Below are 25,103 nucleotides of genomic sequence, written 5' to 3'. Positions count from 1 at the left end.
GGTGTTTGATTTTTAGGAGCTCCCAGTTATCTGGTTTCTCTTCATCATTTTTGGTAATGTTTTGTATTCTGTTTATGCCTTGTATTAGGGCTCCTAGGGTTGTCCCTATTTTTTCTTCCATGATCTTTATCGTTTTAGTCTTTATGTTTAGGTCTTTGATCCACTTGGAGTTAGTTTTTGTGCATGGTGTGAGGTATGGGTCCTGTTTCATTTTTTTCCAAATGGATATCCAGTTATGCCAGCACCATTTGTTAAAAAGACTATCTTTTCCCCATTTAACTGACACTGGGCCTTTGTCAAATATCAGCTGCTCATATGTGGATGGATTTATATCTGGGTTCTCAGTTCTGTTCCCCTGGTCTATGTGCCTGTTGTTGTACCAGTACCAGGCTGTTTTGACTACTGTGGCTGTATAATAGCTTCTGAAATCAGGTAGAGTGAGGCCTCCCACTTTCTTCTTCTTTTTCAGTAATGCTTTGCTTATCCAAGGCTTCTTTCCCTTCCATATGAAGTTGGTGATTTGTTTCTCCATCACATTAAAAAATGACATTGGAATTTTGATGGGAAGTGCATTGTATGTATAGATGGCTTTTGATAGAATAGACATTTTTACTATGTTAAGTCTTCCTATCCATGAGCAAGGTATGTTTTTGCACTTAAATGGGTCCTTTTTAGTTTCTTGTAATAGTACTTTGTAGTTTTCTTTGTATAGGTCTTTTTGGACGACTTTTTAAATCAGCCAGAGTGCCTGACACCTAAATGCTTAGTAAATGTTAGTTATCTTATTATTTCTTTCAGTTTGTCTTTCTTCTTATAGTGAGATAGAATAGCATAGTGGTTAACAGTATAGGTTTTTGAGATCATACTGTCTCAGTATGGCTCCTGGAGCTGTCTCTTGAAAAAGTTCAGTAGTTCCTGTTGAGCCTCATTTATCCCATCTGTAAAACATGAACAATAACAGTACCTACCTCAGGGTTGCTGTGAAGATTAAGCAGGCTAATATATATAATATGCTTAGAACAATGCTTAGCAAATAAAAATTGTTTCACAGTTATTATTTGTTGAAGCATTATTTTTGTTAACTTTCTTTTTCTTAATTTTTGTTACACCTGTTACTAATCATTCTACATTTTCCAGTTCTCATCTTTTTTATTCAAAAGAGAAATAGTTCTGTATTTTTTCTTCATATTAAAAAATGTTACATGGTCTCCTACATTTTCAATGCAGAAAATTATAGAGAAGATAATAATATAAAAAGTACTTGTTTGTATTAGCAAGGATGTGGAGAAATGTTCTACCTGCGACTGTGGTGAGTAGCAACTGGGGCCTTAAAAGCCAGTGAGTGGGCATCTATGATACACCTAGTGGTCCTGTTCCAGCTGGAGCAAAGGAGAATGAAGAAAACCAAAGACACAAGGAAAATATTGTTCCAAAGGACTAAAGAACCACATGAACCACAGCCTCCACCAGCCTGAACCCAGAACTAGGTGGTACCCGGTTACCACCACCAACAGCTCTGATGGGGATCACAATAGTGGGTCCTAGGCAGAGCAGGGGAAAAATGTGGAGCAAAATTCAGATTCACAAAAAAAGACCAGACTTATTGGTCTGGTGTTGACTGGAGGAACCCTTGAGACTGTGGCCCCTGGATACCCTGCTAACTCAGAACTGAAGCTACTCCAGAAGTCCACCTTTTTAGCCAGATTAGACGGGCCTGTAAAACAAACAGTAACACATGTGAGGGACTGCTTCTTAGTTCAATCAAATATACAAGACCATATGGGCAACACTTAGCCAAAAGCAAAGGCAAGAAGTCAGAAAGGGACAGGAGAACTGGATGAATGGACGCTGAGAACCCCAGGGTGGAAAGGGAAAGGGGAAGAGTGGTGACACATTGCGGCGATTGCAACTCATGTCACAAAACAATTTGTGTATAAAATTTTTGAATGAAAAACTAATTTGTGCTGTAAACTTCCACCTAAAACACGATAAAATTAAGAAAATAAGTTAAACATAAAACTACTGTATGATCCTGCAACCCTAATCCTAGCTGTATACTGAAGAGAATTGAAAGCAGGGGCACAAACAGACACCTGTACACCAGTGTTAATTGCAGCACTATTCGTAATAGTGGAGCCCTGGTGGCACAGTCGTTAAGAGCTACAACTGCTAACCAAAAAGTCGGCAGTTCAAGTCTACCAGCCACCGCCTGGAAACCCTATGCGGCATTTCCGCTCTGTCCTATAGGGTCACTATAAGTTGAAATCGACTCAACAGCAGTGAGGGTGGGGGGGTGGTTCATAATAGCTAAAAGGTGGAAACAATTGGAGTGTCCATCAACAGATGAACAGATAAATAAAATGACTATATATATACTATGGAATATCACTCAGCCATAAAGGAAATGAAGTCCTGATACATGCTACGATATGGATGAACCTCGAAACCATTATGCTGAGTAAATAAGTCATTCACAAAAGGACAAATATTGTATGACCCCACTTACATGAAACAGGCAAATGTATAGAGACCAAAGCTTATTAATGGTTATCAGGAGGAGGGAGGGAAAAAAGGGAAGTCATTGATTAGGGGGCACTTATGGAGCCCTGGGGGCCCTGGGGGCTCAGTGGTTAAAGATCTGGGCTGCTAACCAGAAGGTTGGCAGTTTGAATCCACCAGCTGCTCCTCAGAAACCCTGTGGGGCAGTTCCTGTCTGTCCTGTAGGGTCACTATGAGATAGAATCAACTTGACGGCAACAGGTATGAAACCTTGGTGGCACAGTGGTTAAGAGCTTGGCTGCTAACCAAAAGGTCAGCAGTTTGAATCTAGCAGCTGCTCCTTGGAAACCTTGTGGGGCAGTTCTACTCTGTCCTAGAGGATCACTATGAGTAGGAATCAACTCAATGCCAATGGCCAATGGATTTTTTTTTTTTTTTTTGGTTTGAGTTTCTTTTAATGGTGGTGGTGTAATTTGGAAAATGGTAGTGGTAATAGTTGGACAACTTGAAGAATGTAATCAGTGTCACTGAATTGTACATGTAAAAATTGTTGAATTGGCAAATATTTTGTTATATATGTATTTACTACAAACACAGAAAACACACCTGTTTTCAAAATAAGTTCTGATTTTTTTTTTCCAGTGTTGCGTGGACTACATCCACACATGGAAAATCTCACACACACTTTTTTCTTAACAAAAATGAGATCGTACTAGATACACTGTTTAGTAACTTGACTTTTTCACTTAATATATTGTGATGATTTTTACGTATCCGGCACAGGACTGGGCAGTGTTTCGTTCGGTTGTACAAAATTTCACTATGAGTCAGAACCAACTCAGTGACACCTTACAACAGTAACTAATTATAAATGTACATTGGGGTGAACTTTCTTATGTGTTCTGTGCATTTGTATTTTTTCTTTAAATGTTTAGGTGTGTTATTGATGGGTTAAACATGAGTACACATTTTAGCTTTATCGATAGACTTTCCATCCAGAAGTTTGTATCAGTTTACATTCTCAAAAGTAATGTGTGCATATCTTTACCTGGCAGTTCAAATCCACCAGCTGCTCCTTGGAAGCCTTATGGGGCTGTTATACTGTGTCTTATATGGTCGCTATGAGTCAGAATCTATTCAGTGGCAATGGGATTGGTCTTCTTAGTGAATTGACACCTTTGTCATTATGAAATTAAAAAAAAAATCCTTGGTAATATCTTTACTGGGAAATCTTTCCAATCTTAATAGATTGCAGATACACTATATTAAAATTTCGTATTTCCCCATATATACAATTTTTCTACTACTTGAAAGATATACTTTGACACTACTTTTACTGCAGATCTGCTGGTGTTGAATTCTTTCAGCTTTTTTATGTCAGAAAAAATTTTTATTTTGCTTTCATCTTTGATAGATACCTCTGGTAGTATAAAATTCTGGGTTGATCTTTTTTTGTTTTTCTTATTTTCCTTTTAGTACCTTAAAGAGGTTTCTACTCTGTTCCCTGGATTGAATTGGTTCCTGTGACATGTCTGCTGTCATCCTTGTTTTTGTTCATTTAACTTAATGAGTCTTTTTTCTCTAGCTGCTTTTAAAATTTTCATTAGTGGTTTTTAGTAATTTGATTATGATGTATCTTGGTGTAGTTTGCTTCATGTTTCTTTTGCTTAGAGCTCATTGAGTTTCTTAGATTTGTAGAGGTTTTGTTTTCATGAAACTGGATATATTGGGACCATTATTTCTTTAAATATTTCCTGTTCCCGACCATTTCTCTCCATGTGGAACTCCAATTATACATATATTGGGCACTCAGAGTTATCCCAGAGATACTGGATGTCTTCTGTTCATTCTTCAATATTTTTTTTCTTTCTGTGTTTGATTTTGGCTAGTTATTTTGCTGTGTCTTTAAGTTCACTAATCATTTCTATGAAATACATAATCTATAGTTATACAGTTCAGTTTATTTTTAAGATGTAGTTTTTACCTCTTAAACTTCGATTTTCATCTTTTATGTCTATCATGTCTCTAAATATGTTTAGTCTTTTTCTTTAGCTTCATCAGCATATGGATTACAGTTATAATAAATGTTTTAATATCCTTGCCTATAAATTTTATTTTTGGTTCATTTTCAATTGATAGATTTTTTTTTTCTCCTCATTATAGGTCAAATTTTCCTGCACGTTTGCTTACCTGGTTCTTTTTGATTGAATGCCAAACGTTGTGAATTTTACCTTCTTGGGTGCTGGATATTTTAGTATTCCTATAGATATTCTTGAGCTTTGTTCTGGGATGTTGTTATGTTAATTGGGAACAATTTGATATTTTCAGGACTCAGTTTTTTGATTTGTTACATGGGACCAGAGTAGTATTTAGCCTAGAACTAAATTTCCCTGCTACTCAGGCAAGACCATTGTTAGTACCGTCTCTGATGCCATGTGACTTATAAAGTTTTCCAGTCTGGCTACTGGGAACTGGTGTTATTCCTGGTCCTCTGTGAATATTGTAATTGCTCCCTTTAATCTTTTCAGTGATTCATTCCTTCACCTAGGGTAGTGTTCTCACACAGGATGTGTGCCTCTGTAGATCTCTTAAGTTCTTTCTGTGTACCAAAAACACCCCACTTCCATCAAGTCAATTCCAAATCATAGTGACCCTATAGGACAGAGTAGAACTGCTCCATAAGGTTTCTATGGATGTAATCTTTATGGAAGCAGACTGCTACATGTTTCTCCTGCAGAGCTGCTGGTGGTTTCAAACTGCTGACCTTTTGATTAGCAGGTGAGTGCTTAAGAACTGCACCACCAGGGATCCCTTTTCTCTGTACAGTGTTCTTTTTTGTTACTCTGCCTTATGAATTCTGTCTACATTTTGCTCCCTGGACTCCCAGCTTTGTCTCCTAAATTCAGGGAGTCTGCTGGACTTACCTTGGTTTTCCTTCCCTGTGCTGAGGCCTGCAAACTCTGTCCATGCTGCAAACTGGCTCAGTCATAGGGTTCATCTTGTTTGTTACTCATTTATAAGGGATAAATGTCCTTTTTTGCCTGAAAGTCAATGTCTTAAAAATTGTCATTTTATGTATTTTGTCTGTTCTTTTATTTATTTCAATCAGGTGGTAAAGCAGGTCACTGTTTTTCTATCTTTGCCAGAAGCAAAGTCCAATTTTCACTTTTTATGTACCCAGATTTGTGAGTTTTGATTCTTCCTTCTTAGGCTCTTTCCACCCCGACATTTTTAAAATTACTGCCTATATTTTTCTAGTACTTATGTGATTTCATCTTTCTTTATATTTAAATCTTTCATTTATTTCTGTATTTGGTATGAGGTAAAGAATCTAGTTATTTTCCTCCCTCACTTTGTTCCTTCCTCTCTTTTTCTTTTTTTCTGTATTTTACAAGAGGCTAACCAGTTGTTTCAACACTATTTGTTAAATACATCATCATTCTCACAATGATTTTTAAATGTCATTTTTATCATATATTAACATAGTTTTGATCCTGCACTCCTCTTCGTTTTGAAAATCTGTAGTTTCAGCAGCTAGTACTGTTTCGTTATTCTGATTTTATATAATATATTTTATTACCTGGTTGGGAAGTCCCTTTATTATGTAAATGTTCTCTTCTTGATCATCCATTGTTCCAAATTAACTTTGAATCTTTTTAAATCAAATTTCTAAAACAAGCCAAAAAATACTTTTTTTGGTTTTTATATTTTAGTTTATTTCACTTATGAATTAATTTGAAGGATAAATTATACCGGTAATATTTAGTCTTTCTTTCCAAGAACTTTCCATTTATTTAAATCCTTCACTAGATATTTTTAGTTTTTCATATAAGTCTTGTACATGTCTTGTTAAATTACTTCCTTGGTATTATATACTTTTCCTTCCTTTTATGAATGAGATTTTTCCTAATATATTTTGTAATATATATATATATAAATTATTCTCTATATATTTTTAACTGGTAACATTAACTCTGGAGCTCTGGTGGTGCAGTGGTTAAGAGCTACAGCTGCTAATTAGAGAGTCCGCAGCTTGAATTCACCATCCGCTCCTTGGAAACCCTATGGGGCAGTTCTTCTCTGCCCTATAGGGTTGCTATAGCTGGAATCGACTTGATGGCAATGAATTTGGTGTTGGTTTTAACATTACCTTTCTTAATAATGATAATAGAGTTTTTAGTTTTTTTTTTTTCTCCCTTGGGTAATCATGTGTTTTATAAATTTTGAAAAATTTATATTCTTTCTCTAAATTTTGTTGTTTTCTTTTCTTATTGTATCATGGAGACATTCCACAACAGTCTTGAGTAATAGCAGCTCTAGTGGGTATTTTGTTTATATATTTTTCCAAGTGATCTTTTTGTTCAAATCTTCTACCTCACAATAGGTGCAGTCTGCCTCATCCCAACAAAAAAAGAAAGAAAAACTTTTTCTCTCAGCTCGTCTTATGTCAGAATGAAAGGGTTGAGGATCATAATTAGTAATTCAGTTGGTGAAAAAGAATTACTCCCTTGAGCTCTTTGTACTTTAGTCAAAAGAAATTATTACTTGATTTTCTTTTGTAGGTAATGATTTTTATATAATATTCTGTCTTTTCTATGATTATATGAGTCTAAGTATTACATTTCTTTTGGCCTCTACAAAGTCCTTATAGTAGTTCTGTATATAGAGTTGATATTACATGATGCCATTTTGATGTTTTCTGAGGAGCATCAGTTATTGGGAACTTAAATATGCTTTGTCAACTTTAAGTTTTATGTTATTAGTTCAAAACATAGGCTTGGGTAAATTCTTTAGATTCCTGGTAAAAATTGATAACTTTGTAATGTTCATAATCTATACCTAAGGATATTTGTAAAGATTTTAACTTATTAAAGCATCTTAATTTTTTAGTGTCTCAGCAGATGAAGTGAATTCACCATTATCATCCCTCACATGGCAGGTAAAAAGGCAATTAACTTACTATTATATCTATTATTTTGTTCTCATTTATTTAATTAAGAGAAATTGTCTCATTACAGCCCTTAGAAAATCAGAAGGATCAAATAGATGAGCAACAATGGCCAGAATCTCAACCTATAATCTGGCAGAGTGAGGAAAGGAGGCGGAGCAAACAGATTAGAAAAGAATATTTCAAGGTATTTTATTAAATTTTAAATATGCACTTTGTGATTACTGGTTTTGATTTTATCAGTTTTGTGTTAATAAGGTATAGAATATAACTTTCTGATTAAAACGGTAAATATGTTATTTTATCTTGATTTTCTACACTTATGTGGTATAGATGTACATTCAAATTAAATGTACAGAATTGCAGTAAATCAAAATAATTAAGAATGAGTAGATCAATCTGAATTGTGTTACTAAATACTTTGTAAGAGAGATGAATATATTGTACACTGCCAGTTGTACTGATATATAGTAATGTTTTAAAATTGCCCAGAAAATGTCTTTTATTGGACTTTTTAAATAGTTGACACATATTTTCAATTTGCATTTTATGTAAATACTGTTTAAGTTAATCTAAAAATTCTTGAAAGTGATTTTTTCCTTATGTCCAAATGTTTCCTTTTCTTCCTGCTACCTTAGTAGATATCCTAAAAAAAAAAAAAAAAAGCTCTTTTATCGTAACTAAAATTTCTGACTCATCTGAAATTAGTGGGGTTTTAATGAAATTTTACTGTGTATACCTTCCTAAATATTGTATTTTTATTTGTTGTGGTTAAGGTTGTTGTCTGGTAGTCTGCTAAATTTGCAGAGTCCAATCATCAGAACCTGGTGTGATCTTCAGTACTTTTCATAACCCATTATTGGTATTTCTGACTGAAATGAGCAGTCAGAACAAGACTCCTTGCTCCATGAATACCAGATTCTGTTGTCTTTATGTACCTTTTCTGTTTCCTAAAGTCTAAATTTATCTAAATACATAGTTCTAGGGTTTTAAAGAATATTTTGTGTACCTGAATTTCAGGTAATTCGAAGTTTAAATTACTAATAAATAGGATTATATGTCCTGTTTGTTTCGTAGAAGTGGATTTCTGTGCACATTGATTTGTTTCCATATATGAAATTGGAACATGTATTTGGAAGTAGCCTATAATGTGACCAAAGCAAAAATATTGTATCTCTTAGTAGGTTTAGGATAATTTTAATCCTTCAACAAATAATTACTGAATTCTTTTAATGAGCCTCGTATTATCTGGTCAATATGAGAGATAATGAAGAAGTAAGAGATGGGGGAAAAGGGAAGGATATTCTAAGCAGAACCCTAGTCGGTAATGGTAAAAATCTGTTTATCCAAATCCTTTACAGATTTGCAGTTATATTTACAATCTAGCATTTAATGTGAAAGTCTTTCTTTTTTGCTGCGTGAGACCTTAAAGGCACTCACTAAGAATTTTTAATAGATATTTTTTGATGAATACCTGATGATATGAAGGAAATTTTAGTATTTTTAAGTCATACGAGAAATTTGATATTGTTGTTCATCTTCTTTATCATAGTATAGTAAAACCACACAAATTCTGACTATCAAAAATATTTGCATAGCACTTACTAAGTGCCATGCACCTTTCCTAGAGCTTTACAGATATGAACTCATTTAATCTTCATAACGACCTCATGAAATAAGCACAGTTACTGTTATTCCTGTTTTACAAATGGGGGAAATTAAGGCACAGAGAGGTTAAGTAGTGTGCTTCAGGTCACATAGCTAATAAGCAGCAGATCCAAAATTTGGACCTAGAACTTGTGATATGCTACCTCTTTAGCCTCGTATTAAAGTAACTTTCAAATAAATACAGTATTATTGTTTTTTAAATATTTATAGTCACCCAAGTGAATTGCTCAAAAAAGTTTTAATAGAGATCTTGGCAAACCTTTAAAAGAAACAATTACTTGGTTGCATAGCGTCATTCCTTGATAATAGTGCTTTGTTTTTCTGGCTTAAACACACCTTGTATATTGATGGTTAGGTTATGAAGTTGCCAAGAGATAGAATGAGATAATTGAAGTGTCCATTATATAACCACCATCAACAAATAATAATTTCTTCCTTATTTAACAAAGTAGTTGCAAAGATAAGCTTCAGTCACTGAAGTTGAATATTTTTGGGTGGGAAATGTTTCAAGGAGATATGTAGTTCTCCTCAGTAGTCACAAGATGTCAGTGTTAGGATACTGCAAAATATGTCAACAATTTTTCCCTGAGATTTCAAAAACATTATAAAAGTAAGATACTACACCCTAAATTAAGTCAGTGCTATTATTTAGAACTGACAGTATTTTCATGATTAAAACATCATGGGCCATCCCTTATTTTTGTTTAGTCGCCTGCCACATATTCACTCTCTCTGCTAGCCACATTGAACTTCACTTTGTTTTCTGCACAGGCTATACTTTTTTAATCCTTTGTGCTTCTCCTCTCTGGGAATGCCCATTAGCCATTTTATTCCTAGCAAATTCCTATTAATCATTCAGGATTTAGAGATAGAAGTATATATAGCATAGTAGTTAAGAGCATGGACTTGTAGAATCAAGCCACTTGAGTTCTAATCCTTACTTGGATACCTATTAACTGTGTGACTTTGGCAAGTTGCTAAATCTTGTTGAGCTTATTTTTTATTTTGTCTACAAATGATTCTAGTAGTACACTCCTTCAGAGAGTTGTTACAATTTTTAAATTATTTAATAATATAAAGTGCTTAGAACAGTGCTTGCCACAAAGTAAGTGCTTAATAAATAGTAGTTTATTATTCACTCAAATATCACTCTTTGATTGAAATAGAATGGAACTAAGAATATGTGACTTTGGTGAGCATCTTGCCTAGGGATGGCAAATAGGTTTCTTCTCACATGCCAACTCCAGTCAGTGGCTATCTGGAACACTGGGTTCAAAGCATATTGAGGCTATGTCTGGGATCAGCTGGAAAAGAGTTCCTTGGTAGATTAATGATAGTCGTTATAATTCACAGGAGAGACAATGGAGGAATGTATTCCTTGTATTTGTAATTCCTAACAAGGCAACCCTTACCCAAAAAACTCACTGCTGTCAAGTCAGTTCTGACTTACAGCGACCCCATAGGGTTTCCAAGGCTGTAAATCTCTACAGAAGCAGACTGCCACATTTTTCTCCTGCGGAACCACTGGTGGTTTCAAACTGCTGACCTTTTGGTTGACGGTCCATTGTTTTAACCACTGCACCACCAGGGGTTCTTCAAGGGAACCCTTATGGGTTGCAAATGTAAGGAATACAGTCCTCTGTTGTCTCTCTTACAAATGATGACCACTGTCATTAATCTACCAGGGAGCTCTTTCTAGCTGATCCCCGGCATAGCTTCAATAAAGTAGAGTAGAGGGTCAGCAAAAAAGAGGAAGACCTTCAACGAGATGGATTGACACAGTGGCTGCAACAATGGGCTCAAACATAGCAACGATTGTGAGGATGGTGCAGGACTGGGCAGTGTTTTGTTCTGTTGTACATGCAGTTGCTAGGAGTTGGAGCTGACTCAACAGTACTTAGCAACAACAGCAAGGCAACCCTTAGTTTGCGGTTGAGATATCAAGTAGGTTATGTATTTTCATGGTTTACAGAAGATAAAGCTACATAGTAAAAAAAAAAAAAAAAAAAAAATTTTTTTTTTTTTAAGGGGACCATTAAATAGAACCTTGAATGCCAGGCAGAGAAGTTTGGACATAATTTTTAAAAGATAGATTTTTCAATAGGAGAGTCATGAGTTTCAATTGGCCACTGATTTGCAGGATTGCATAGAGTGCGGAGAAATCAGAATAAAGAACTCTAGCAGCTTCATACCGTATTTCCTTTATTCTAAGAAATTTTTTTCTCAGATATTAACATTTTTGATACTAATGTTCTGTGCCTCGGTGTAAAATAGGGATGATAATAGTATTTACTTCATAAGGTTGTTATAAAGATTAAATGAGTTAAAATATGTAAGGTACTTCAATCAGTGCCTGACACATAGTAAACACTATATGGATTGACGCAGTGGGTGCGACAGTGGGCTCAGACATGGCAACAATTGTGAGAATGGCTCAGGATTGGGCAGTGTTTTGTTCTGTTGTGCATGGGATCACTATGACGCAACTGACTTGATGGCACCTAACACAACAACAATGGTATAAGTGTTAGCTATTATCAGTATGAATATTATTGTACAGTCAGTATAAGTATTTAATGCAGTATTTCTTTTTTTCACCTAAAATTAATAGGTTTCATAACAATCTTGGAATAGTTTTTGACATCTTAGATGATGAGAGTATAGACAGGAAAAAAAAAAACCAAACCCACTGCCATTGAGTCAGTTCTGACTCATAGTGACCCTATAGGACAGGGTGGAACTGCAGCCCCCTAGGGTTTCCAAGGAGAGCCGGTGGATTTGAACTGCTATCCTTTTGGTTAGCAGCCGAGTTCTTAACTGTTGCACAACCAATGCTCCAGAGTATAGACTAGGTGTGAGATAATGAGGGCCTAAGATAGTGTTTGACTTGACAGCACTGGGTTAAGATAGTGTGATAATTGTGAGAATTCAGCAGGGGTTCAAACCTGTTTGTCCAGTTCGAACCCCCTGCTGAGAATATGCATTTCTAAAAAGTTCCCTACTGAGATTTTGTATTTCCTCCCCAGATATACTGAATCTGAATATACACTTTAACCAAGATCCTCAGATGATTCTTACATAACTTCCTGGGAACTTGTTAGAAAAGCACATTCTCAGCAGGGGCTCAGAGCCAGAAGGAAACCAGTTCAAAGCCCTGGAATTCAGAAGAAGTGTGAGAGAGATTGCAAAAGAATTGACCTGATGACATAATGGATATACTGAAATAAAGAAAAGGAGAAGCTTAAGACAGCCTGCAGATTTCTAACCTCAATAAATGGGAAATGGGGAGACATGTTACTTGATACATACACTTAGAATAATATCTTGCACCTAGATAGCACTATACTAATAGTTAGTAGTAGTAGTTCTAGTTAAAATGGTGATTAAATTTTGTTTCCAGCAATTTAATAAAAGTATCAAAATATGAATAAACAGCACATATTTTTTTATACTTTACTAGTAGAGATTTTATATGTTCAAGGAAAACTAAACATGTGTTTGAAATATTTTTCAGTATAAATCATCAAGGAAGAGTTCAAGTGGCAATGAAAATGATGAGGTGAGAAAAGAGGGTAATGGCAATTACTTGAAATGTTTCCTTTTCATGTGTAACTGAATTAATCAGTAGAAAATGCAATCCATATTTCAGTTTCTTTGCCATTTGTTTAATGCATGAGGTTTCTCTAATAAAAACTTTGAGCATCATCATATAATTTTCAATTTAATCATGTCCCTTAAATATGTCCTTAAGAGCAAAATTTTTAATAGTTTTGGAATTTTATTATCATTCATCTTAGTCCTGTAATCCATTAATATGAATTTGTTTTATTTGACCATCTTTTATCTTCTTGACGCAACTTGGTGGCCAGTGAGAATTTTTCTAGGAATTTATTAATCTCTTTCCATAAACTCTGTGTACTATTTTAAAATTTAAAGTTAGATTTCTAACTTTTCCTACCACACCATTTCATGCTGCATACTAGCATTATTGAGATGATAACATTCTTTTCACCATGAATAATTAGATTTATGTATATTTGGTTGGGGGTATTAATTTGATGTTGCGTATTAGGCAGTGCTTCTGAAAACTCCTTTATTTTTAGGACGTGGAATCACACAGGGAATAATAATGAATAGAGCCAAACAATTTCTTCCCCAGCCTAGATGACCATTCTTCTCTCCATGGCCTGTCTAGTAGTACTTACTGGGATAAATAATAGGCAGTTATGCCAACAGTTAACCTTATCTATTCGCTGTTAATATCTATGATTATGCCTGAATGCCATTGTTTTGTGTGGGTACATTTGGTAGTATTTACACATGTAAATGAACATAATCAATTCCCAAATCTCAATTTATCCCTTAATATTGTGTTTTTTTTTTTTTTTTTATTGTTGTTCCCTAGGGCATGGTCCATTTTATGGCTTCTCGGGTGACTGTATCAGCTCTTCAGGCTTCAAAGAATAACACCTTTGTACTTGCCGATGCCTCTTAAATTAATGCGTATAGTCCAGAATTTTCCCCTGAGCTTCAGACTCTTGTAATCTTGTATCCATTTTCCTACCTGCTTAGAATCTCTTACTGAATATATCCATTGTTGGTATCTAATGGTTGGTGCAGATTCTCAATCTTGCCTGCACATTAAAATTAACTGGTGAGCTTTAAAAAATAGTGTTGCCTGGGTCTCACTCCCAGATATTCTAATTTAATGGCCTGGGCGGCGAAATTTTTAGAAGTTTCCCATGTAAGTTTAATGTGCAGCCAAGGTTGAGAACTACTGAATTAGTGGTATCATCATCCACCATTCAGCTAGAGCAGGGGTTGACAAACTACAGTTCATGGGCCAAGTGTGATCCATCACCTGGGTTTGTAAAGTTTTATTGGAAAGCGGCCACACCCATTTGTCTATGGCTGCTTTTGTGCTGCAGTGGCAGAATTGAGTAGTTGCCACAGTGACCTTTTATCACCCACAAAGCTTAAAATATTTACGGTCTGGCCTTTTACAGAAAAGTTTTGCCAACTTCTGAGCTAGAGGTTCAGCTTGACCTCTCTGCCCTCCCCCACCCCATTCCCATTTTATTACTGTTGGACTCAAAATCTAATAAGTCACCAAAATCTACTGGTAGGTACCGAAATATTTTAAATCCATTCCCCACTTTCATTTCTACTATTTCTGACTGGCACAGACCCTGATCATTTCTTGCCTGACCTACTGCTGTAGCTTCCTTGCTTCTCTCTCTGTCTTCAGTCTATTCTCATTGCAGCCGAAATGATTGTTTCAGAGGACACAGATAAGATCAGGCCATTTCCTTGTTTAGAAACCCTCAGTGTCTCCCCATCACTTAGTGGGTAAATCCTAGATTCTTCTTGATGAAGCCCCTGCGTAACCATATCAGCCTCATCTCACAACTTGACCATCCTTTACGGAAGTGGTCAAAGGTTTTCTGTACTCATCCTTCTGTTTATTGTTTCTATGACTTTGTTCCTGTTGTACTCTCATCTGGGAGTGTAATTCCTTTCCTTTTTCTTCTGGTAAACATTTACTGAACCTTTATTAGTTGACTCAGTTTTTACTTTCTCAGGAAATCATCCTTAATTGCCTTTCTCTACCACCAGCTCCCGTTCCCCTAAGCGCCCCTTATCTGTGCTTGTGATATGCTATGCATAGCTCTATGTCATACTGAGAATGTTATATTACCTGTATATATGTATCTATTTTCCGTCTAGACTGAGAGATCCTGGGGTGCATATTTTACCAAACTTCAGTACTTTGAATGTCTAGCACAGTGCCTGACATATAATAGCTATTCAATAAACACTTGTTTATTATACATACCATCTTATGTGTATAATTTGTTTTTAATCCATTCATTATACATGGAAAATACCATCTTTCACATTTAACCTTGCGTATACACACATATGGTGTGTGTATTAAAAAATGGTGTGTGTATACGCAAGGTTAAATGATAAGATGTTTGTATTTGGTAGTCAGAACCCGAAACTGAAAAACCCATTGCCATCGAGTCAATTGCGACTCAAAGTGATCCTAAAGGACAGAGTAGAACTGCCCCATAGGGTTTCCAAGGAGCACCTGGTGGATTGGAACTGCCGACCTTTTGGTTAGCAGCCGTAGCTCTTAAGCACTGCGCCACCAGGGTTTCTGTCAGTAGAACAGTCATTTAAAAATCATGGACCATGTAGCATTGTTTTATGCAATGAAATTCTTTGCAATTATATCGAAGCCTATATTAGATACACAGAATTTTCCAGGTGAATTTCTTATCTGCGGTGATGGAGTTTTTGCATGCGTCCATAAACATGTCTCAGATTTTGACACATCATTGCTATTTCTCATCACGATTAATCTAAACCCATGGATCCTTTTTAAAGAAAATTGAAAAAGTTTTTCATTTGTAATATTTAAAAGAAATACATATACGGGAAAATATTTGATGTGAGTAGATCAGCACTTCTCAAACTTTAAAGTACTTAAACCACATGGGGATCTTCTTGAAACACAGATTCTGATTCTGTAGGTCTTGGGTGGGGCCTGAGATTCTGCATTCCTAACAAGTGCTCAGGAAGTGCTGATACCGATGGTTCACAGATCACAGGTTGAGTAGCAAGGTGGTGGTGGTGTATTTCAGATTCTTCCTTGAATAATTGATCAAAACAATTTTCAATTTTCTATGTTTAAATCATCATTCATATTTTAATTTCATCTTTCATCTTTTTATCTTTATATTTTAGCATGACAGTGATAATGCTAATATGTCACCACAATCTCCAGTATCATCTGAGGTACAAGTTCTGTTTTTATATGTACGTGTATGTGGGTTTCTTCTTCCTTGTCTCCTCTCTAACCTCATCTTTTTTTTGGTTTGTTTTTGTTTTGGACAATGTAATTCATTTACCCATATTTGTAAAATCATGGTATGTTAGTTTGTACAAACCTTCTAGTTTATAAAAATCCTAAGGACACAATCTTTTTGTACAAATATGCGTAATAAATTAAATACTACTCGTTTCTTTAGGAATTACTCATTAGAAAATGCATATTGATCACAGAAAAAGAGAGTTCCCTTTATAAAATGCATGTTTTCTGATTCATCCATATTTTGAAATAAATGATAGATTTTAAGAACAACTGTTAAATTTTCATTCAAAAAATGTAATTCAGCATTGTGCAATGGCCTTTGGTTTTTCTTGTAACCAATTCGGCATGAAAGCAATGCAAAAGAAATTTCCTTTTTCCACGAGAAACATCCCTGTGGTGGGTTGTTCCTATCGACAAGAGGGTACACATTTTATGGATTTTTGGCTTTGGGGGGAGCATGGGGAGAAGGTAGTATATGAAAGCTACGTTTTGTGACATCTCAACCAAAAGGTCCAGTGCTTTGAATGGCTAGTAGCTCTAATTTAGTTAACGAACGTACTGCTTTACAATAAGAGATAAATTTAAAATATTCTAAACAGTATTGTTACTACTTTAGATTATTTAGTATTCTGAAGTGTATTTGGCATTAGTAAATAAATGATTATGCATTTATTTAGTGAATTCAGGTCTTTGTTTAAATGTTTGGTTGATCAAAATTCGCTTTATAACTTTGGTTAAATAGATAGTATTTGATTATATCTGGGGGTTGTTACTTTTTTAAAAAGCCAGGATTATTTTATATTGTTTTGGGTGAATTGCTTTGGTTAATGTCATTAATAAAACTTTTTAAGTTCTTGTAGAAAATAATTTAAATTAGGATATTAAAGATTAATCTGTCACATGCTTTTATAAATCCTTAATTTTACTTTCAGTTATAACAATTATTTATTTGCCTAGTTGCTTTATGATTTAATTATGCTCACAGCTGAGAGTACTAATGCCAGTTTTATTAAGTAAATATTGGTTTTATAATACATTTTGCTTGGCATTTGGCATAAGTGAAATTTTAGTCTAGGAACTGATAATACTTGAACCAAAATAATGAAGACATACTGTGAATCGTGTAGTTGGATAGGGTAGTGAGCATGTGTTTTGGTAGCTGGTCAACTTGAACTGCATATCACATATTAATTAACAGAAGAATCAGAAAATCAACAGAAATTTGATTACTTCAGTTTCATCTGGAAGAGGAAACTGGTAAAAACAATTAGTATGGTGCTTTGCAATTAACAAAGTGCTTGCCTGCACACTTGAACCTAAAACTAGTTCCTCATCATTTTGTAGCTAAAGAGACTGTTAACTTTCCCAAAGACCCTAGTCAGGAAATAGCAGAGAAGTGACTGAAGCCTAACCAAAACCCAAAACCAAACCCATTGCCATCGAGTCAATTTTCGATTCATAGTGACCCTATAGGACAGAGTAGAACTGCCCCATAGGGTTTCCAAGGCTGTAATCTTGATGGAAACAGACTACCACATCTCTCTCTGTGGAGCGGCTGGTGGCTTTGAACCTCTGACCTTTCAGTTAACAGCTAAGCACTTAACCACTGCGGCACCAGAGCTCCTTCAGGCCCTACCTATTTCACTGAGTTGTTGCACAGTTTAAATAAGATGCTCCTGAGATTGCATCATTTTACCGCCTTGCTGTTTACAAAGTGCTTTCATTTAGTTTTCTCTTTAAGCTTCGCAACAACCCCATTTTAAAGATGAAAAAAACAGTCACACAGAAATTAAATATTTTGCCCAAGACTTAAACCTAAACTTTCTGTCTCCAAGTTCAGTTTTTTTTTTTAATATATCACCATTCTTGCCACAGCCCATCATTCAGTGTGAAAACACTTCGAAGCAAAATGCATTCAAATAGAAGAGAATAATTTGTCATCTGTCACTCTGCAGCCTGTGTTACTACTATGAATATGTAGATTTGCCTCAAATTATCCACTAAGTGGCGCATAAATGTTGCTGAATTCATTTTTCATTGAAGCTTACTTAATTTTTTGGGAGACTTCCGTTTGTCTTTCAGAAAAGCGTATTTTATATACTTCAGTAGTCCTTTCTTTTTCATGTTCCTTATACTATGCTCGATGGCAGTGGGTGGGTATACTAAGAGAGACCTGTAGTCAAGTGAATTAACAAATATTTATTGACTATTTTATTTAAGATAGAAATGTGTCAACTTGAATCAAAATGCAAGCTACCTTTTTCTCCTAATCATGGAAATATAAGTACTTCTCAAAATTGAAGTGAATAAAGAATAACTTCCTTGATTGATTTGAAAATAAAAAGAGATTTTATTTTCTGTTTTTAGGAGTATGACAGAACTGACAGTTTCTCACACGGTCCCTTTGGCTTGAAGCCTAGATCAGGTAAATATATATTCTCTAAATAAAACTTTTTGTTTAGGTAATGAAACCTGTTTCCCAGTTAAATGGGATTGATTTCATAGTTTTAAGTACACAAGGATTCTTTCCCCTCTCGAAAAAAATAATTTTCTCTTAACCCGATTTGTCTTTCCAATTCCCATTCCCCATTTCTTTCTTCCTCTTTACCTTCAAGCTCCTGAAACCTCAGGTTTTTGTTTAGATATTACAGCAGTCTTATTTCTACTGTATCGTGACTGCTCTTAGAGTGACCACCCTGCCAGCAGACCAAATACTGTTTGAAATTATAACACTCCATTATATTGTGGTTTTAAAAAGGGATCTTTTTGCATTCGGCGAGCCCAAAGGAAAATGGATCCATGTTACTTGGCAAAGTATTGAATTATAGTTTTTATTCCTGAATAACTGTATTGACCTTCAAGAATAATTTCCTTTTTCTTAGAGAGAGTGGAGGGAAGGAGTGTGCTGTCTCATTAGGGAGAGAGCAATTAGTAGTATATAGCAAGGTGTATATAAATTTTTGTATGAGAGACTGACTTGGTTTGTAAACTTCCGTTTAAAGCACAATAAAAAAAGAATAATTTCCTTTTTCATTAAAGATAATAAAAGGCTGAGTTATGTTCAATAATCATTTTTAATCTAGGTCATAATTTTCTAATAGTATATGTTTAAGAACATATATAGGTGGTGGAAACTGTTACGGCTTTTCTTCCCTATTGCTTTCAGTTATTCAGATGAGTTCAAATATATTCTTGTAAAAATATTTTAGAATGCCTCAGTAAGTAATAGTGTTTTATGTAGTTTCTACTGCTTCTTTTTATCGTGCTTCTTTCCCCATTGATGGTTGCTCCATGAGTAGCTTTGTAATAAGTTAGGAAATGTCTGTTTTTATAGCTTTTAGTCGCTCATCCCGCCAGGAATATGGGGCATCAGATCCTGGATTTACAATGAGAAGAAAGATGGAGCATTTACGGGAAGAACGAGAGCAAATACGACAACTTCGAAATGTAAGTCAGTTTGACCTTACCTGTTTGCTTTGCCAGAAATGAGTTTAACTTGGAAAATTAATAAGGTGTATGGGTTTTATTTTCAATGTTCTTTAATATTTTTGGATGATATCCTAGTTAATAATATAAATATACGTGTTTAGATAGAAAATCTGTGATTTATGCCCATTTTCTTTATAGAATCTTGAGTCCAGGTTAAAAGTAATTTTGCCTGATGACATTGGAGCTGCACTGATGGATGGGGTTGTTCTTTGCCATTTAGCCAATCATATAAGGCCACGATCTGTAGCTAGTATTCATGTACCATCACCAGCAGTGGTAAGTTTTCTGTACAATTCATAAGTTTTCTAAAGGAAGATACAGCTTCTTAGAGCTGTTTTTAAATAGTAAACTCAATAAATTCAACTTTCAGTTTCAAATGGTATCTATATATAAATGCCTGAAAATATATTTTTTCCCTTACTTTATAGCCTAAACTGAGCATGGCAAAATGTCGAAGAAATGTAGAAAATTTCCTTGATGCTTGCAAAAAGTTGGGCGTCTCACAGGTAATTGTGATTTATCTCATAAAATGGTCATTAAAATATTAACTTAATGCATGCAAACTGGGATTCTTCTTTTTCACAATAGGAATGGGTAATGTTTTCTGAACATGGAAATGAATACCTTCCCTTGGTACCTTCTACTAAATTCTAGCTTTAACTGCAGTGGCTGTGTAATATTAAGCTGCTTTTATCAAACAGTTATATTTCTTTCTAATCATGCACATCATTGATTAAACATAGCTTAGTGACCATATTACAACTTGGTTCTGATGCCATTGTTACTGTCATTTTTCCTGCTGGATGATATTTCTACTCTTCTGTAAATGCATGAAGAGATTGCGATTGAAAGATTTGTATTCAGTTCAAACAGTGATTTAAACTTTACTTACAATGTCAAAGTGGAAATTTTAGTAACATATTATAATATCTACATGGGACAAAGTTAGAAATTTGTAGGAATTGGCTTATGTTTCATGTAATAATTGCAGTACTATAAAATTAAGGATTCAAGCAATATGATAAATGTATAATGAACATGTGTAATCAAAATATTGCTCTTTTTGAAATCACTATAAACCTAACCTCAACATGTCAGACTATTGAGAGGACACTTAACTGTTAGCAGATTACAGTTAAGTTGTGCTTATTAGGCTCTCTTTTGAAGAGTATAATAATATGGCCTCTAGATTCCACTTTCACCTCTTTCCTCAGTGATTACATATAATTTATTGTATTTTGAATCTGATGAATTACTGCGTAATTTTGGAAACTACATGCTGTTCTCTCTCTTCTCTGTGCTTGACAAGAAGAGCCCTGGTGGTGCAATGGTTAAGTGCTTGGCTGCTAATCAAAAGGTTGGCAGTTTGAACCTACCAGCTGCTCTGCGGGTCACCATGAGTCACAATCGGCTCCATGACACACAACAACATGCTTGACAATATGATGTTTTAAAAGTTTAATCCTTAAAAATCGTATGTTCTTTTTTATACTCTTACTCTCTTAGAAAATAGAAGAATGAGGAAGGTTTTTTTGCTATTACCACTTTATATGTTTTCCCATTTTTGTTTTTAGAATTTTGTTTTTAGATTCAGTGTTTTCCAGAATTCAGAACTGGTAAAAGTTAGTCAATTTTCTCTTATTTAATTTTTTTTTTTGTTCCTTTTAGGATTTTTTTTTTCTTTTTTTTAACAGCTTTATTGAGCTATAATTGACACACAATAAAGTGCACATAAAGTGTACAATTTGATATGTTTGGACATACGTATACACCGTGAAATAATCACAGCAGTCAGGGTAGTGAACATGTCCATTATCCCTAAAAGTTTCATCCTGTCACATTGTAGTCCTTTCCTCCCCAGGCAATCACTAATCTGTTTCCTGTCATTCTGAATTAGTTTGCATTTTCTAGAGTTTTGTATAAATAGAATCATACAATATATACAATTTTTGTGGCTTCTTTCACTCAGCGTGGTTACTTCAAGAGTCATCCATGTTGTTGCATGTATAAATAGTTTATTCTTATGTATAAATCTGTTAGTTGGTCCATTGACCTGTTTCCATTACTGGGGACTACTTCAGATAAAGCTGCTGTGAACATTTGTGTGCAAGTCTTTGTATGGCTATATATGCTTTTGTTAATCTTGGGTAGATAACTAGCAGCTGAATGGCTGGAATTTACGGTAGATGTATGTTTAACTTTTTTAAGACAGTGTAAAAGTGGTTTCCAAACCATTGTGCCATTGTACATCTCACCAGCAGTGTAGGAAAGTTCTAGATCCTCCACATCCTCAAGATTTGCTATGGTTAGACGTAAAGTGAGGAGGGGATGGAAGCGGCAGCATTTCGGACAAGGCCAATCTCTATAATCCTTTTCTTAACTTAAACTAAGAATCTAAACACATTTTAAATTAGAATATTTATCAGAGAAAATACAGAATTATGTCATTTTTACTTGAAGTTTTACCAAAACTATATTTTCAAAATCTGGTTCTGACCTATTTATTCATACTGGACTTTTGCTGCATTTAGGTTTTTTACTGTGCAATTGAAAAATGAATGCTCCTGCATCATGTTTTGTTTTTCAGGAAAGACTCTGTTTACCTCATCATATTTTGGAAGAACGAGGTCTGGTGAAAGTTGGTGTCACAGTTCAGGCTCTTCTTGAATTACCTACAACCAAGGCATCTCAGCTATCTACGGCTTGATATAACATTTTAAAATCAAGAGTGTATAGTTTCATTTATCTGAAGTGATTTCAAATATCTCAACTTCATGAATAAGAATGTCCAATCAAAAATAATTTTAAAATCAAGCCATAGGGTATAAACAATTATATGTAAAACATCAAAATTAAACTTTGAATTGCCCCAATTGTTTTTGAGAGGGAAACTGGATTAATTTAATAAGAGTTTTTGATATATTCAAATTCTCTTTTTCTGGAATCAGTTGATAACATTGATTATTTTTTAAAAAGCAGAATGATACTAAATTGAAAAAGTGATTTCAATTTAATAATCATATTAGGTTTACTTTTTCTTTTTTTACATCATACCAGTAAATATCTGGATAAGGAAATACATTTTTTACTGATTTAAATCAATTCTATGTTTGAATTCTTTAATACACTGCTAGTTTAGACACAGTTTCTTCAATCTTTGGTCTTAGTTTTCTAGAAAAAAAAAAGCAGAACTCTGGCTTTATATTAAATTCTTTTAGTATTATAGGTTGGTGCCAAAATCTTTTCAGTTGTACTGTAGATTGTTTACATGTGAAGTGCCTGTGTAACTGATGACTCTTATATAGTCTTAAGCATTTTTGCAATTTCTTTTTCTAAATGTAACTTTAAAATACTTTAGTAGATTTTATAAGGTCAGTAATATGTGAGGAATTAAATACGTCTCACATTGTGACACTTATGGTTTTGTTTTAATTTAGTCCATTGCAATTTTTCTTAAATTGGTTATTTCATGTTGTCAACAAAACAATGTTAATATGCTTTATTTATGCTATTTAATTTTGCAAAATTTAATCTTCTTTTAAAATGTATTATTTGAAGAGTATTTTATTTCTGTATTGAGAACCTTACAGAAAGCAGTAAGGTTTTTGAGAACTAGGTACTCATTATCAAGGACATTTTGATAAAACTGCCAAAGTCTGGGTTTATATGTTGACTTTCAGGAATGACACAACAGTCCTGTTTTTAGCTACATTCAGAGAGCAGCAATTGAGGAATATGTGTTTATTTCAATTTTGGCCATTTGTGGATCCTGTAAATTTCATGATCCTTAATTAACTTAATGTTGAATTAGACACAGACCATTCTATAAGTATATTCGTAACTACATTATGTTAGGTAAAGTCCTTGTTTTAATTTAGACATGGATAAATTTAAGTTGGTAGTAGTGCTGGAATTTTTCAAAACCATTACTACAATGAATAACTCAGTTTCCTATAGAAGAACCTTAATACTTTTGTAGCCAAACAAGTATCATATCTTAAATATGTGATCATTTGCACTTATTACCTCTTAATATGAATGCAACTTATTAAAATTGTTGACCTGAGTATTTCAAAGGGTATATATAAAAGGCAGAAACTGGTGTGCCAAATGGTATAGTAAGGGTTGGTTTAGGAACAACTCTTACTTTTTTTGGTTAATTGGCATGAAGCCATCTAATTGAATTCTGGCTTTGGAATACAGGAGTGTTCCTTATATTCCCCAAAGGTCAAATTGGAGTTTCTAAAGAATAAAAGCTTCTTATGATTGTAAGGTTTAAAAATTAAATTTTTAGAAATTTGTTAATTTAAATATTTTTAACTAATTGGTTATTTTTAAGTTGGATCTGAGAAAACCTCATTGACATAATCAATATTCCTTGTGAAAACTTGGGTAATATAGGTAAGAAATGGCAACTAAATACTTCAATTAGTTTTTAATGTAGAAACTTGACAGTGTTACAAATAAAGTGACCATTAAAGCTATAGCAATCATTCATCCTGCTTTCATAGTTATACTATAAAAGTCCTCTTGTTAATCAATCTAGATGTTAAATATTTTACAAGTCTTTTATGTCATTGAAATATTGGTGAATTTGTAGGCCATTTCCTTATTGCATTTCAATTAATAGTCAGTTAATTATTACTTTAAGGAGAAAATACACCAGAACCTCACTTGTAGCATTCTTTACTGCAAAACAAATTTTCATTTAAGATGGGTTCATCTGAGATGCATACTGTTGCTGTTTACTTACTATATAGTGCAACATCACCTCTAAGGCAGTTTCACAGCTTAGTCCCCAATGACAATGTTATACCAAGGCTCTGATGTATTTCTTTTAGTAGTTTTTCAGTATAAAGTGTTTTTTGGTTATTTTATATTTACTTCATCAATTATTGAATTAAGAATGATTATCATTACTTGAATTGGATTTGTGATTTATTGAGGGTTGAATAATTGAACTAAAATATTTTATTAGGCCCTAAAATATACAGTAAATAGCTAATTCTGTTCAATTTTATCACTGTATGGCACAAGACAGAATAAGTGATTCTGGATATGTTCGAGTTGAAATAAGGAGTAAAAATGCATTACTGTTTGCTTAATAATTATCTTTACAGAATGCTAGTTTAATGACTTTTCTAACTGAATTTTTTTAAGAATTCAGAAATGTTTGTATTGGTCACAGATCTATCATAATTGATTTTCTGATGCATCTAAAAAGAAATGGAACACTAAATGTATATTACCGATGGAAACTGTGGATAAAATTGAACAAAAAAATTAAAGTGTTGGGTTTCTTTTCTTCCTCTCCTCTTCCTCTCTCAACATCACACCATTGGTTCTTTGCTGGTATGTGATAACCAAACCAAACCCACTGCCGTCGAGTCGATTCCGACTCATAGCGACCCTAGAGAACAGAGTAGAATTGCCCCATAGAGTTTCCAAGGAGTGCCTGGCAGATTTGAACTGCTGAACTCTTGGTTAGGAGCTATAGCACTTAACCACTACACCACCAAGGTTTCCACTGGTATGTGATAGCCTGTGTCTATTCCCTATACCAAAGCAAACCCAAACCCATTGCCATCAAGTCGATTCCCACTCATAGCAACCCTATAG

At 34.3% G+C, this 25,103-nt stretch overlaps 1 protein-coding gene and 1 non-coding gene across 3 annotated transcripts in view; both read left to right on the top strand.

The window, feature by feature from the left end:
* The window catches only part of LRCH2 (leucine rich repeats and calponin homology domain containing 2), a 103,651-nt gene extending 81,366 nt beyond the window's left edge, over nt 1–22,285 (top strand). The window contains exons 13-21 of one of the 2 annotated variants that reach the window (XM_003414853.3): nt 7,390–7,438; nt 7,518–7,634; nt 12,630–12,674; nt 15,869–15,919; nt 18,363–18,420; nt 19,330–19,442; nt 19,623–19,760; nt 19,913–19,990; nt 22,072–22,285. In XM_003414853.3, the coding sequence (XP_003414901.2) occupies nt 7,390–7,438; nt 7,518–7,634; nt 12,630–12,674; nt 15,869–15,919; nt 18,363–18,420; nt 19,330–19,442; nt 19,623–19,760; nt 19,913–19,990; nt 22,072–22,191 (769 nt within the window). In that variant the 3' untranslated portion in view covers nt 22,192–22,285. The remainder of the gene's footprint in view (nt 1–7,389; nt 7,439–7,517; nt 7,635–12,629; nt 12,675–15,868; nt 15,920–18,362; nt 18,421–19,329; nt 19,443–19,622; nt 19,761–19,912; nt 19,991–22,071) is intronic. The other variant, XM_010594679.2, reaches the window with a different exon arrangement.
* LOC111751895 (small nucleolar RNA SNORA35) lies at nt 16,296–16,424 on the top strand. The gene has a single exon (XR_002786969.1). It is a non-coding gene; the product is annotated as a small nucleolar RNA SNORA35 (small nucleolar RNA).
* Nucleotides 22,286–25,103: the final 2,818 nt, after the last annotated feature.

The sequence above is a fragment of the Loxodonta africana genome, chromosome X, assembly GCF_030014295.1.
Source record: "Loxodonta africana isolate mLoxAfr1 chromosome X, mLoxAfr1.hap2, whole genome shotgun sequence".
NCBI classification, from domain to species: Eukaryota; Metazoa; Chordata; class Mammalia; order Proboscidea; family Elephantidae; genus Loxodonta; species Loxodonta africana.
The sequence above is the reverse complement of the archived record's forward strand: the minus strand, read 5'-3'. Positions and strand labels throughout refer to the sequence as shown.